At 34.7% G+C, this 14,869-nt stretch overlaps 1 protein-coding gene across 4 annotated transcripts in view; it reads left to right on the top strand.

Annotated features, from left to right (window-relative positions):
- Window positions 1-1,028: 1,028 nt before the first annotated feature.
- LOC138701474 (ciliary microtubule inner protein 1-like) overlaps window positions 1,029-14,869 on the top strand; it is a 40,052-nt gene continuing 26,211 nt past the window's right edge. Inside the window, exons 1-2 of one of the 4 annotated variants that reach the window (XM_069828366.1) lie at window positions 1,029-1,171; window positions 9,595-9,673. In XM_069828366.1, coding sequence (XP_069684467.1) covers window positions 9,600-9,673 — 74 coding nt within the window. In that variant the 5' untranslated portion in view covers window positions 1,029-1,171; window positions 9,595-9,599. Of the gene's footprint in view, window positions 1,216-2,177; window positions 2,306-4,019; window positions 4,050-9,594; window positions 9,674-14,869 lie in introns of those variants that run through there. The other 3 variants (XM_069828367.1, XM_069828369.1, XM_069828370.1) reach the window with 3 other exon arrangements.

Genomic DNA, 14,869 nt, shown 5'->3' on the forward strand with positions numbered 1-14,869 from the left:
TTGGAAGGCAGGGAGGCTAAAGGCTGGTTCACAATAAACCGGGAACGGAAACGATAACGAGAACGTGAACGGAAATATTGTTAAAATAAATATATTTAATATTATTTCCGCTCTCGTTCTCGTCGTTTCCGTTCCCGATTTGTCAACCAGCCTTAACCAGTCTGACATGGACGAGACATTTTTAGTGCAGCAATGAAAGAGGAAGTTCTGGCTCAAAAACATTGTAATAGTTTGGTTATAGAAATGAAAAAATTCCCGGAAAGTACCGGTACAGGTTTTATTAGCACTTGAGCGTGCAGTAGGAATACAAAAGAAGTGTCCCGTGGAAAGATAGAACCATTTTATAAGCGCAAAACTAACAAAAGGTAAAGTCTCACAACAGAAAATTTAGGCTTATATTATGATCATTGATCATTATGTACTGCAAAGCCAATTATGAATAATGTGTTAATAAAAAATTAATTAGTTTAATTGTGATATTGAGACGTATGTTTCAGCAGCCATACAGAGCAATGAGGCCAATGAATTCACTAATAATAAGTTGATTATTCATAATTTAAGACATAATAAAATGAAGTTCCCAACCACAATAATTTTTACTGTCTTTATCATTGTATATGAATGAATGATGAATGAAATAGCCTATTAGTGTCCCTTAGAAGGGCTAAGGCCTCCTGCAAGAGGGAAAGCTCTGGCTCCGTTTTGCTCACGTGTCCAGCTAGTCCATGTGGGCGGAGTTGTGTACTACTCATCGACAATTATGACTAAATATTAACACTTTGTCACTTAATTATAACTAAGATACTCAACACTTTTGTCATTTAGGATTGTACTCATTGCTGTTAGTCTGTTCTGCACGTTAGTTATCACATTAGAATATTTAGGCTTTGTCATTCAGGTGGTTTCAGTTCCTACTCATTCGTCTACGTTTAATTCGCGCTAAATTAACATATTAGGATATGTATCACTTTGTCCTTGGGATGCGTTGTCTCTACTCAACTAGCTGTCGTCCTAGCTCCTCCCATCCTCTCCTCCATTGTGCTACTCTGCTTCAGTGTGTTCCGATCTGCTGCCTGAAGGAGTCAGCTTCATTGTATAGCGTGATACTTAATATTCACTAATTATTTGCATCGTTACAGTTATTGTAGTTGGAGTGGGTAAAAACATTTAGGTGCCTAAAATCATATTTCCAGCTGCCTAAAATTGTATTTTTAGGTGCCTAAACTGTATTTTAATGTATATTTTTTATTGTTTTATGTATGTATGTATGTATGTATTTATTTACACTGCAAGTGGGCAAGCACCCGGTGGCAGTGGTATATACAATATTAACAATACACAGTTAAAATGATCAGCAATACACAATAAAATTTACAATACATAATACAATTTACAACACATATACAATTTTATACACAATACAATAAGAGTACACAATACAATTTAACAGAATAATAATAAAACATAAAATAAAATACCTAATTTTACAACACAACCTACATAATTATGTATAGGTCCTACATAAGTTTCAATAGTCTTTCACTTTACTCTCATCTCATTCCCTGTAGTGGCACTATGACGCATTTCACTGACACTTTAGCACATTTCACTGACACTCTGTAACACATTTCACTGACACTATAGAACACATTTCATTGACGCTATAAATTATCACTGATCGGAACTGTTCACTGCACTGTAAAACCATAACTTCACTGACTCACCTCGCTTCACTGATACAACAGTTCAAATAAGTCAAATAATTGCATTCTTATGCATACTTATAAACAGAACTACATTTAAACTAAACATTTCTAGTCTAAGGCCCTCTTACACGCTATTTTTAAATAATTTACAATTCAAACCAAGGAAGTATAACCTAGTTCAGGTATCCAAAAGTTGGTTAATGGTCAAAATGTCCAAAGTTTAATTGTAATGTATACAAAATATAATGTAAGTTTTTTTTTCAAAATCATTATGATATTAATAGGTTATTTCAATTATTTGGACTCGACATGCCTATTTTGTGTGATAAACTGTACGTGTTGGGAAGAGAGTGAGACAGAGATACTATACCTTACTCTTTCTTCTAACGGAGGCACCTTGCGGCAACAGTGTACTAAGCAAGGCCCATAAGATCAATGCTTTTTTCTTAACGTGGAATCTTCTATAGGGATCGAGCCATCAGTTGATATTAAAGGGGGTATGGTGTTCTTGCTCGGTAATGATAGACTATGTTTCAACAAACGATCGGAAGATTGGTCGTGGTACTCGGGATTTTGCTAGACTGAAAGGAATCCACAGCGTAAGTCTCTATGCTGTAATTGTTAGTGAAGACTATGATTTGTTTTGATAGAGTATCAAGATCATGAGTTAATTGTATTTAGATATGTGTGAAAAATTGTAAAAGGACTGAGTTCTATTTCTATTGTTATTGTTAAAACAAATATTCACTGATGAAAGGGTGATGGAACGGAGAAAAATTCTCTCCGGCGCCGGGATTTGAACCCGGGTTTTCAGCTCTACGTGCTGATGCTTTATCCACTAAGCCACGCCGGATAAAGCATCAGCATCAGCACGTAGAGCTGAAAACCCGGGTTCAAATCCCGGCGCCGAAGAGAATTTTTCTCCGTTCCATCACCCTTTCATCATATGATGACGCAGAATATCTGCATGGAAATATCATATGTACTTCGGTACATCAAAATATATATGAAATATTCACTGTCAATTTAAGGTTGTTCAAATAAAGGTAGTCTTGTACCTTTGGCTTATCCGATTTCTTTTTAAACACTATGTGGTTGGTTTAATCTAAGCTTTTGAAGTTTGGAGAGCATTGTTGGTTTGGAAGGTGTGTTTGCTATGTCAAAAAAAAAAAAAAAAAAAAAAAGAGAGAGAGAAAGAAATAAAATTTGATACAACTGGATGTTCTGAAGTGTTGAGAATTTATTAAAATTTTCAATAATTCTGGTAATACAGTAGGTTACCGTTTCAATGGTAGCAGAGCGTACAGTAATTGTTTCATATTTATTTGCAATGTATTTTTTTGTTTTGTTGAAATGTTGATTTTTTTATCATTTTGCTATTTCTATATTTTTCAATATGCCTCTTACAACCTTACGCGTATTACGAAAAGAAGAGCTTATATGGGAAATTTTGTTTAGAATCCCATTTGATTCGTCCACACCTGTGCAGTAACGGCTAGCGCGTCTGGCCGCGAAACCAGGTGGCCCAGTTTCGATTCCCGGTCAGGGCAAGTTACTGATTGAGGTTTTTTCCGGGGTTTCTCTCAACCCAATATGAGCAAATTCTGGGTAACTTTAGGTGCTGGACCCCGGACTCATTTCACCGGCATTACCACCTTCATCTCATTCAGATGCTAAATAACTGAGATGTTGATAAAGCGTCGTAAAATAACCTACTAAAATTTAAAAAAAAAATTAAAACCCATTTGATTTATTACAATCAGACTTGAATACTTATTCAGTGGAGCAATTGTTAGAAATTAATGAGAAATTAAGAAAAATATTTGAAAATATTTTATAAAATTATTTTTAATATGTGTAGAATAAAATGCGTTTAGAAACAGGCAAAAATAAGATATGAAGATTGAAATAATTACATAAACGGAATTAACTAATTCATAGTAATAGTAGGGAATCCGAAATCCATTGGGAGACCGTTGAAAAGAAACGTAGCCTATGAAATATGTACTGAGAATCTACATTATCTACTGATAGTCCTACATCTTTACTTGAAAAAATAAGTAGATTATCCATTAAAAAAGACATTCACAATATTGTCTATATCTTTTAAATTTCTAGGAATTAAATAGCCCTACTTATGCTATGTGTATTACATGTCAGAGAATGGATTGGTATCGGAAAACTTGGCTTACAAGAAAGGGGCGACGCATTCTTGTTACCTTGGTAGCAGCAGTTGTTTACGCTGATTTCTCCAAGTGCGCGTCAGTGACTTTAGTTGTATGAACGCATAGGTGTGATTTTTAACAGTAGACTAGTTTAAATGTGACTGATTCAGGAGTAATAGTAAGTAAAAGTTGTAAATTTAATATGCTTTATTACACTCATATAATAGCACTCAACTTGCTATTCTTAATTTTCTGCATGTCTAGTTAAAATTGAAAGTTTAATATTACTCCGAACTAAAAGTGTTTCATTTTAATTTAAATCTGCATATCAGTCGTTTAGTTGCAAAACTAGATACATCACTTTTTTTCGAAATGAGTTAATGTTATATTTCATATCTTCATATGATTCTACAACTGCTATAGCACTGTTATGCTACAAAGTCAGATAAATCACATGGATTTGTATGATGAAAGAATAGTATTGGTTGCAAATCCTTGGTTCCTTGCAAACGTTTTTCCTTCATACTAAACAATTGTGTTTTAGTAATGTCTCTGATTTTGCAACTAAACGCCTCATATAGAGTATTTAGAAATAATCTGGACAATCCATTCTGAAAACTCACAAAACCTCTACCCAACATAATGACATTTAAAGAGAATAGTAAAATACCCAAATGTTAGGCGTGATTCTCGCGTTTTTGTGTCTTGGGTCTGATTATTTATTATTTACCTATCTGAGCTCCAAATTCATGGATTAGTTATTATGTCACTTCGGAATGTAGCTATTGTCTCAATGAGGAGAGTCAAATAATTATAGCCGGCCAATTGACAACGAGTTAAGGCTGATCCACAATAAAGCGGGAACGGAAACGAGAGCGAGAACGGAAATATTGTTGAAATAAATATATTTAAATATGAGCATTCACAATTAACTTTCACGTTCCCGTTCCCGGGCTCTGGCAAGCTTCTCGTTAATTGTGAATGCTCATATTTAAATACAGTAGGCACATTTATTTCAACAATATTTCCGTTCTCGTTGTCCTTTCCGTTCCTGGTTTATTGTGAACCAGCCTTTATACTTTTTAGGCTGCTAAAAGAACAGCTTTGATGGCTCCTGTGAAGTTTATTTGTTACTATTGCCGAGTTAGATTTATAATTACGTAGGCCTAATGCGCTTTTCTCAACTTGCCTCAGTTAACTGATAGTTTTTTCAATATTGTACACTTCTTTGTAGAGCGTTTGCAGGATCGTTATACATAGATAGTCCTGAATCGCGAAATTATAACACAATAATAATAAATAATCGCTCTCTCCTCCGTCATGACGTCTGTAGCCAAGAACTGAGAGTGGAGTGACGGCGAGTCTGCACATAGTCTTTTGTCTTAATTCACATTAAATGTTGCTTTAGGTGTGGTTAGCATTTGTGATGTATTCTGCGTATGTGGAATTGTTTTGTGATTTTGTTATGGCTGTAATGTGTTCTTTGTAACGTGTTTGAAACGATCTGCCTGTCTGTCATATGTAGAAGTTGTTGCATTTGAACAATTTCATAGCAACATAAATACAGACATGGAAATTCTACATATTCAACCAAAAACCAGAAATTAAACACACTAGAACAATACGAAGTATAGGCCTACAGATACACAAAAACACATCACCATGAAATCCTCAACACACAACTCAATTTCAGAACACACACACTTTTTGACTCCACATTACACTTCACAAACACACCGCCACAGGAAGCACAGTCAGAAGGCGCGAAAACCAGGGCCAGTCAGTTCTGACAATAGCTTACAACAGACTGAAACTAGTCAACAAAGTAACCTAGTTTTAACACGTGAAAGAAATCAATTATATATTCCGAAGTGATATAGTGTTAAAAGTTGTGTAATCAAGATGTGTACGTAAGAATATGTTTATTCTGCCATTTTCAAGATCCCTTTTGACTTTTAAATGTGCTTCTACTTACGACACTAACAATGAGAGTTGTTTCTTGTCGGGCGTGGCTCAGGAGTAGCATGGGATCCCATATCGGATACTGTTGTCAGACGTGGCTCAGAGTATCAATGGGATCCGTGATCTGATACTGCTCTTCGTCGTGGTTCAGAGTAGCAAGGGGACCCGTGATCTGATACTGCTGTCCGGCGTGGCTCAGAGTAGCAATGAGACCCACGATCCGATAATGCTGTTGGGTGTGGCTCAGAGTAGCAAGGGGACCCATGATCTGATACTGCTGATCGTCGTGGCTCAGGGTAGCAGTGGGATCCGTGATCCGATGTTGCTGTTGAGCGTTGCTCAGGGTAACAATGGGACCAGTCACAAGGATAAAAACAAATATAAACAGTGAAACGTAATCACCTGCATTCCTATAGTAGTCTACAACAGCAAATAATTGGAGAAACTGGAACTGTCAGTCAGTAATCGTCATCTTTGTGAACAACAAATATTAAGGTGTTATGCTAAAACTGTCAATTAAAAATTTTTGTCTTCGTGATTAGGCCTATTCATATTTACACAATTCATCAAATCTGTACCGATGGAGTTCCTGAAATATTTAATTAATCGAGTTAGGACATTAACTTAATCTTGCACACTGTGTGCATTTTGCTTAGGCCTAATAAATATTTCAATAAACAAGGAAATGCATCAACTGTTATTAAATCGAATATGTGCAAGAATGTCAAAATATTGTAACTAGGCCATATCTAGATAGTATGAAAATACTTAACCAGATTTATTTTGCACTCACTTATTGATTCATAAATAAAATTGATTTAGAGAGATGCTGTCTAACTATCTTCTTGTGCAAAGCAATACTGGTGGTGAATTGATGGTATAAATTTATCGCGTTTAACAGCAGATAAACATTTACTGAGAAGCTCAGGCTTTTGCAATGGAAACCTAAAAAGAAAGTTTGCGCTTACTCCTATAAAACATTCTCTTCTATTAACACAATAAATATGTACTAATGTTCTCAGTCATTTTACAATATCCTAATACAATATATGTAACTAATTTACTTGTGAAAAGAAATTTCCGAATCCTTCTTACGTCGATTCGTACAGTTGTATGCGGCACAACTATGCACCATGATTCCACTTACGGAATTTATATAGGAGTACGATGAAAATAAATGATAAAAGAACACTATCTGTACAGTTGTATGCAGCACAAGAGGACACGATGGTTTCACTTATAACAAAGAAATATGATTAAAATACTATTTGTATAGGCCTCATATGTAACACAATAGTAGGCCTACACTGTAATTTCACGTATATCACAGGAGAACGATTCACTTAAACTATATAAACACTATATACACACACACTATTGATTAAATTAATACGCACTTACTCCTAACGCATTCAATAATACTGAATAACCTTCTATGTTATTTCAAATTAGGCGGAGTCGTGATGTAAACATATTGTAGTCACTTGACACTCACCCTCAAGATGGAGATGCGCGAAAGTGTTCAATTTTTGGTCGAGGAACAGCGCTCGTAGTGAGTCTAGGTTAAACTATAAAACGTCTTTGGTCCCAGGCGTTTAACAATCAGAAAAGTTGCAACTTTACACATGTCAGAGAGAAGTGTTTACCGCATTCTTCATAAAGACTTACGTTACAAACTACAGGTAACCCACAAGTTATCCGATCGTGACTATGCCTCCCTTTTCGTGGCCAGCCAGAACCCCCGATTTGACTGCCTGCGATTTCTTTTTGTGAATGTAGCCTACCTCAAGAGCCGAGTGTTTCAAACACGTATCCCCGACATTGACACTCTTAAGACACACACCAGGGAAGAGGTCCAAGCAATTCCACTTGCAATGTTGGTGTCGGTAATGGATAGTTTTGTTCATCGACTGCATGAGTGCAGTACAGGAGACAGTGGCTATCTAGCAAGCAAACATTCTCATGGGGGCAAATAAAAAAGTTAAATTTTTTCCTTCCACCATGTTAATAATGTCAAAACAAGTGCATATACAAATTTTGGCCACTCCACAGCAATTACGAGGCCGTCCAGAAAGTGATTTTCCCTGGTGTTGTTTAAAAAAAAAACACAATTTCATGGAAAGGTTTATTGAAACGGATACAGTAATTGTTGTGCTATTTTTCAACATATTCTCCACTGAAATTGAGACATTTGTCATACATGGGATCAATATTTGTATCCTTGTGTCGTTGTGCACCTCTCTGTTGATCCCACGGTATGACAAATGTCTTAATTCTGATGGGGAATATGTTGAAAAATAGCGCAACAATTGCTGTATTTGTTCCAATAAATCTTTCCATGAAATTGTGCTTTTTTTCTGTAAACGACCCGAGGGAAAATCATTTTCTGGACGGCCTCGTAATTGCGGTCGAGTGGCCAAAATTTGTATAGGCACTTGTTTTGACATTATTAACATGGTGAAAGAAAAAAAAATAACTTTTTTATCTGCCCCCATGAGAATGTTTGCTCGTAAGTGGTGTAATTTTCAAGACATAAAAAAATGTACACAGTGTTGTGTTATTGCGTGTGTTAAAATGGCATTGTGTTGTGCATCAATTACCACTCTTGTTTGTTACATTCGCTATGTAGTGTTTCTGTGGAACTGTACTTAAAGTGGTAGACTGTTTCTGCCGGACCCTGTATTTCATCATCTCATTCTTGAATACATTAATTTATTTTTGAGTATTTTGGATCAATATTTTCAAAGAAATTTGTACCCATCTTACATACAGTACTTGGTATATTTAAATTTTGGATTTCATAAAATGTATTTTATTTATAATCTTCAGCATGCAGAAATTTAGAAATTCTAATTGCAGTTTTTCTTCTGCAAATAAATCTGCATTGCAAGTTTCGTAACATTTATACGTATTTGAATTGCATAAAATTGATTTTATAAAAGCTTGCTCACAACTGCTCTCGTCAACCAGCTCTCGTTAAGGACAAATTTTTATTATAAATTCGATTAATCTTAATGCATAACTATCTCGGACGACCTAGTCGTAATCACTCGATCTAAAGATGAACTCCAAGAATCAGTTCACACTCGTAAAATTCTCAATAGATCTATTACAAAATATTTAATAGACCTATAAATATTTCGTTAAGGAAAACTGAAATAATGACATTATAGGCACTAGATTTATTAAGAGCGAATCACGTATCTCAGTTGTTAAGTTCGGTTTTGGGAAAACAAGGATATAATAAGGTAATCATTGTAGTAAATTCGAATTTTTTCTGTCACGCATTAATACTTAACAGATACGAAAATAAGTAATTCTACAATTATTCTATAAAGAAATGATAATTCCGAAATTGGTAGAGCCTATGTGGCTGAGAAACCCCACATTTAAAGAAAATAATATCTTAAAAAATTGAGAACAGCTGGGACGTATTTTAGGAGAACTGTAGAATGTAGTTCTACTTAAGACATATAATAAAATAAGAAATGAATTAAATTTTCAGAGTAAAATATGTCTATGTGACTTAATAAGATATTACAAGTCCATTTGAATAGTTTACAAAATTACTATAAAAAAAGCAGTGAATTATAAACTTGAAGGATGAAAAGCACTGAGAAGCACTGGGAAAAGACGGAGTTACTGATTTTATTTGAAACATTCTATAAGGCAAAATCATGAGCATGATTATTATTTTATTAATATTGTTAATGTTATTAACACGCGTATCTCATTTGTGATCTTGGTTTCTCATTTCGCAGGTGAAATGTCGAAACCGCAGAATGAATATCCAACCAGGATGCAACTCAAATACAATGTAGTGAAATATGATGGCCGACTGTAAGTAGATAGAAACTCTAATATACTAATTAATACCAGGCCAAATATACAAAACGACACCAATATAAATCTTTCAATCAGTGCAATGTATTTCATGTCTGATTACGCGCAGTTAGTGTCCACTCGTAGAATATGCCGCTGCGTTTGTCGTAGTGCAAGGCGATGAAAACAGAGGTCTACGCATTTCAAGGAATTATTAGCGGCCCGCAATTACTCATTTTTACTTCGGCTCAAAATTTTGCACATACTAATAATATCCTAGCATTTCATGGCGGCAATAAAAATTCTTTGGCGACATTTTTCACATGTCCTGTTTACCTTCACACGCAAGGTAGCATCCTAAAGAGACATAGTACATTACTTAGTGGAAATTTATTCCTGTACATATCCTATCACACTGTAGCATGTGGTATGATACAGCCGTGTAAAAGTAGTACATCGCCGATATCCTAGCGGAGTGTGAACAATTGAACAACATACTGAGGATACAGCTGTTTATTTTTGTTTAGTAAACTGTCCGAAGGCATGTTTCAACCTCATCGGTGAAAGCAATAAGGCATCATTCATGAGGCAACTAAGCCAGGAGATAATGGGGTAGGTTGGCCAGTTCCTTTGCCCTTCCATTGCAAACATCGCTGACTAGTAACATATTACATTAATCAGACTTCAGATGTATACAAACAATTGTTCCTATGACATATATACCTATCGTCAAGAGAGATGAATTTCCTGATAATATATATACATATTAGCCAGAACCTCAATCGGAGGTAAAGATCATTTTATTTTGTAGGCCAACTTATTTCGTAGAAAGTAGTTCTAGAACAAGAACACTTTACAGTTTTATCTATTTTCATGGCTAGATAAGGAAATTTAGGACACTACTTTTAAACCCGTTAACCATACTTCATTTATATATAGGCCCACATTCCTATCCATCTCGTACATGATGACCGTGTTGTATGCTACGTTGAAGATGTAGTTTCAACTTTACATGGGAGTCACAAACGTCTGCCCGTTGCCAACGTTTGTTGTCTTAGACTAATATGCCACGGGAATTCCACTCTATGTCCGTTTTATAGGTCGAGAAGAGAAAAGCTACTTCAGGCTTCCCTTAGACCGTTTCATCCCAAAGGCTGCAGTTCTAAGACAGAAGTAACTTTGTCTAGAATCATGCCTTCTTCGTTTTCACTTTTCAAATGGGTTTCCAATAAGGATTAACTTCTATAGAGTTGCTTGTTATTATTTGAATACGGTAATAATATCATTATTGTGTTTAAAAGCCTGCTCTAGAACATCTGTTTATATTACGCTTATACTGCAGTTAATTAGAATACGTACGTTTTTATCAGTCAGGGTAAGTTTTTACCACTTCAAAATTTCCTTGCAGACGACGGGTGTTCCATCTATCCATTGTATTTTATACAATGATATAACTACAGCTAGGAAGTTGGTACCAAAACTGTGAAGTTGTGTGAGCTTGGACTATATCTCTACCTAATGAAAAGTAATAGGCATCTCTCAATGTCAGTGAACCAGAACGACAAACATGTGCTCTAGTCGTCCACAGCCTTAGAACAAGAAAATAATAAACGAATAATATAAAAAAAATCTTCTGCGGACCTCTGGAAAAAGAACTAAGGAAGAGACTAGTGAAGTGCTTTGTATGGAGTGTGGCATTGTATGGGTCAGAAACATGGACATTACGACGAAGTGAAGAGAAACGAATAGAAGCATTTGAAATGTGGATATGGAGAAGAATGGAACATGTGAAGTGGACAGACAGAATACGAAATGAAGCTGTGTTGGAAAGAATGGACGAAGAAAGAGTGATGCTAAAACTGATCAGGAAGAGGAAAAGGAATTGGCTGGGTCACTGGCTGAGAAGAAACTGCCCACTGAAGGATGCACTGGAAGGAATTATGGACGAGAGAAGAGTTCGAGGTAGAAGAAGATATCAGATGATGGACGACATTAAGATAAATGGATCATATGATGAAACAAAGAGGAAGGCAGAAAATAGGAAAGAGTGGAGAAAGCTGGGTTTGCAGTGAAAGACCTGCCCTTGGGCAGAACACTGAATGAATGAATGAATGAATGAATGAATGAATGAATGAATGAATGAATGAATGAATGAATGAATGAATGAATGAATGAATATAAAGAACAATAATTTGTAATTATAAACTTCGTAAATCCCAATATAAAATAATTTACCCATACATATAAAATAACATATGAAATATACGATAATAATTCTAGCTTCATATAACAAATAACAATGAACATTTTCATTTTATCAAAAGAAATACTTCTTTTATAGTCAGAAAGAAACAATATTTGTACTCTGAAAATTTTCGTTCTACGTCACTAGAACAAATCTGAAATATGATACAGTATATCTTACTGTCATAGGTGAACAACTACTTTGTAAATTTAATAGTGTATCTCGTATGTGGCACATAACATTAAACCCATAATTGTTATCAAGAAAATTTTTCATTTCTATTGTAATGACAGCTAGGAAGTTCGTATCGTAAAGCCGATGTTGAACTTGGACTGTAACGCAACCGAATGCATATCAGCACTAGACGTCAACATTTAACGAATATCAATCCGGAAAAAAATAAACTTGTTACTGACTCCTGTTTACACAATTATTTAATAACAGAGGAGTTTACTTTTTTGGAATATGCATAATATTAGCATTCCGTAAATAATACAATAACAGAATAGCTCACTTTGTTCAGAACCTAAAATATTCATATAAATTAACAATATGTTTCAATCTCACGACTCTACACAGGTCCACAGAATGCCACTATGTGTTGTTTATGTGAACACACTGTGTATCGTCTGTAGCGAGCAGGAGCAAGGCGAGACGCGGGTGACATCTATACCCCTCACTGTACTCAACTGAAATCTATTGTTTTGGTACGAATTTCCTACCCATGGTTACAACTGTCTACTTCTTGTACAAATAATGCAAAATATCTAATTTTCTACTTGCACAAAACTATTGTAGGCAAATGTACAGTTTCCCTGAAAAAGGATGAGACGATTGAATATTCGTCTCAGATGTGAGACACTGCGCATGATCGGAGACCAGAGCACCGATACACAAGATAACGAATATTGACTTACTTAAATTCAGGCTATTTGGTTTGTTACTAGCATCGTTCCGAAATTCACTTCAAAAACTGCAAAAAATATGATAATATTACGTAAATGAAAGATAAATATATACATAAATCGTGTAGTTAAATCGACAATGGACCTTCATGACTAGATCGACACTCCGCACAGAAAGGAAAGCTTTCATGTCGTTTCAATAGCTCAGACGGTAAAACTTCTGCGTGTTGTGTAGAAGAGTGCGAGTTCGATTCTTAGTCTATACAACGATTTTTTTTGTGTAAATAACGTTGAAATAGAGTTTGACAAAGTCCTGAGATTAAGTGTTAATGATCGCAAACAATACAAAATTACAAGTTATAATATTATAAACGTTAATCTAATGAATGCATTTATACACACACATATATACAATGTAAATGCATATATATTAAAAACTAACAATTAAAATGAAAGTATAAAAATATATATAATAATAGACAAACTTTTACAAAGGTTTAGAGTCCTTAGGCTATGTAATTTGTTGAGTAATTATTACAATATTTTATTAATAGCTTTCCCATATGTGTAAGAAATGCACTCGCACAAAACAATTTTTGTTAAAAGTATGGCTTTAGGTTATTTCATTCTCACACCTTCAGTTAATTTTAACTATTTTATTTACGTGTTTGCAATAGTGTTTAATTTAGTATGCATTCAATTTTATTCATGTTATGATTGAATGGAAAAGCACTGTTGCAGTTATTGACTAATTACATATATTAATACTAATTATTAAATGCATCTGTTAAGTAACCAATTGCAGTATCTTTTGCAAAATCTTGAATGTTTAAGTTGTCAATAATATTTCTGTACTATATACTATAATACGTTAAAAGAATTTGTAATAGCTTTTGGGATCCTCTACTTTATAATTATTGGTTTTTAGTGAAAAAATATTTTTTTTCTTAGGATATCTACAAGTTTAAATTTAATAATATTCCGAATAGTTTTAATTGCATTATCTGTATTTTGTACTTTTCTATTCAAATATATTCTATTTCCCTCTTTCATAATTTTTGATAAATTACACTGTACTCCTTGCAGTATTTAAGAACATGAGGATCATTACATTGCAACTCATTACATATAGATTCTTCTTTTTAATACATGAGATTTTGAAGTCCCTGCGTTATCTACATGTTTTTACTTTTGAATTTTTTCACAACATTGAGTGGAGAAAATCCACTGAAGTGATTATGAAATTAAGTGAAAAATGCAATACATTAACTCTTAATATCAGTAGTACCAGTATCATATACGTTTTTCCAAGATTCATTTTGTAGACATAAATGTAAATAATCATTATATACAACATTTACGATCCTTTCTTAGTTTTTAAATTAATATTTTGAAATTGTTCAGTGACATTGGAAACACTTAGGATTTGTTTATCATGTTCAGACAAGCCATTGATTATAGGTTCTGTCGAATACTAATTCAGTCTAATTCTGTGTACAAAACATTTATCAATGGCTGTGCTACTTCAGCTTAGATTTAATTTGATTAGTTTCGCAACAGTTGGACTTTCTGTTATATCCTGTTATTTAGATATTTAATTTAGGGTTTATTTATTAACTCTTACTATGCAAGATGCCTCTTATTTAAATAATTCTATATCACGTTAAATAGTCATTGTCTACACTAAAGTATTATCGTCATCCCTCATTTCTCATCGTAATGGCGAACCGACGTGACATGAGACAGCGAGTTATAGCTCTAGTTGAGGCTGGATATGGGGCTAGATCTGCTGGCCGTTTGGTCGGTGTTCCTGGAAGTACAGCCGCGAGGTGGCTTATCGTTACCAAAATTTAGGGGAGGTCGAAAATCGCCTTATTCCTGGGTGTCCGCGGATTTCTTCATTGGAAGAGGATGCTCTCTTATTCGAGACAGTTCGACAGGACCCCTTTCTGACTGCTAACGAAATAAGAGCAGTATCTAACTTTCCCGGCTCTTCACAAACTGTGATCAGCAGGTTGAGGAACCGAGGTATTAGGAGCCGGAGGGCTGCGCAAATGGAAATAT

The sequence above is a fragment of the Periplaneta americana genome, chromosome 6, assembly GCF_040183065.1.
Source record: "Periplaneta americana isolate PAMFEO1 chromosome 6, P.americana_PAMFEO1_priV1, whole genome shotgun sequence".
In the NCBI taxonomy this organism is placed as follows: domain Eukaryota; kingdom Metazoa; phylum Arthropoda; class Insecta; order Blattodea; family Blattidae; genus Periplaneta; species Periplaneta americana.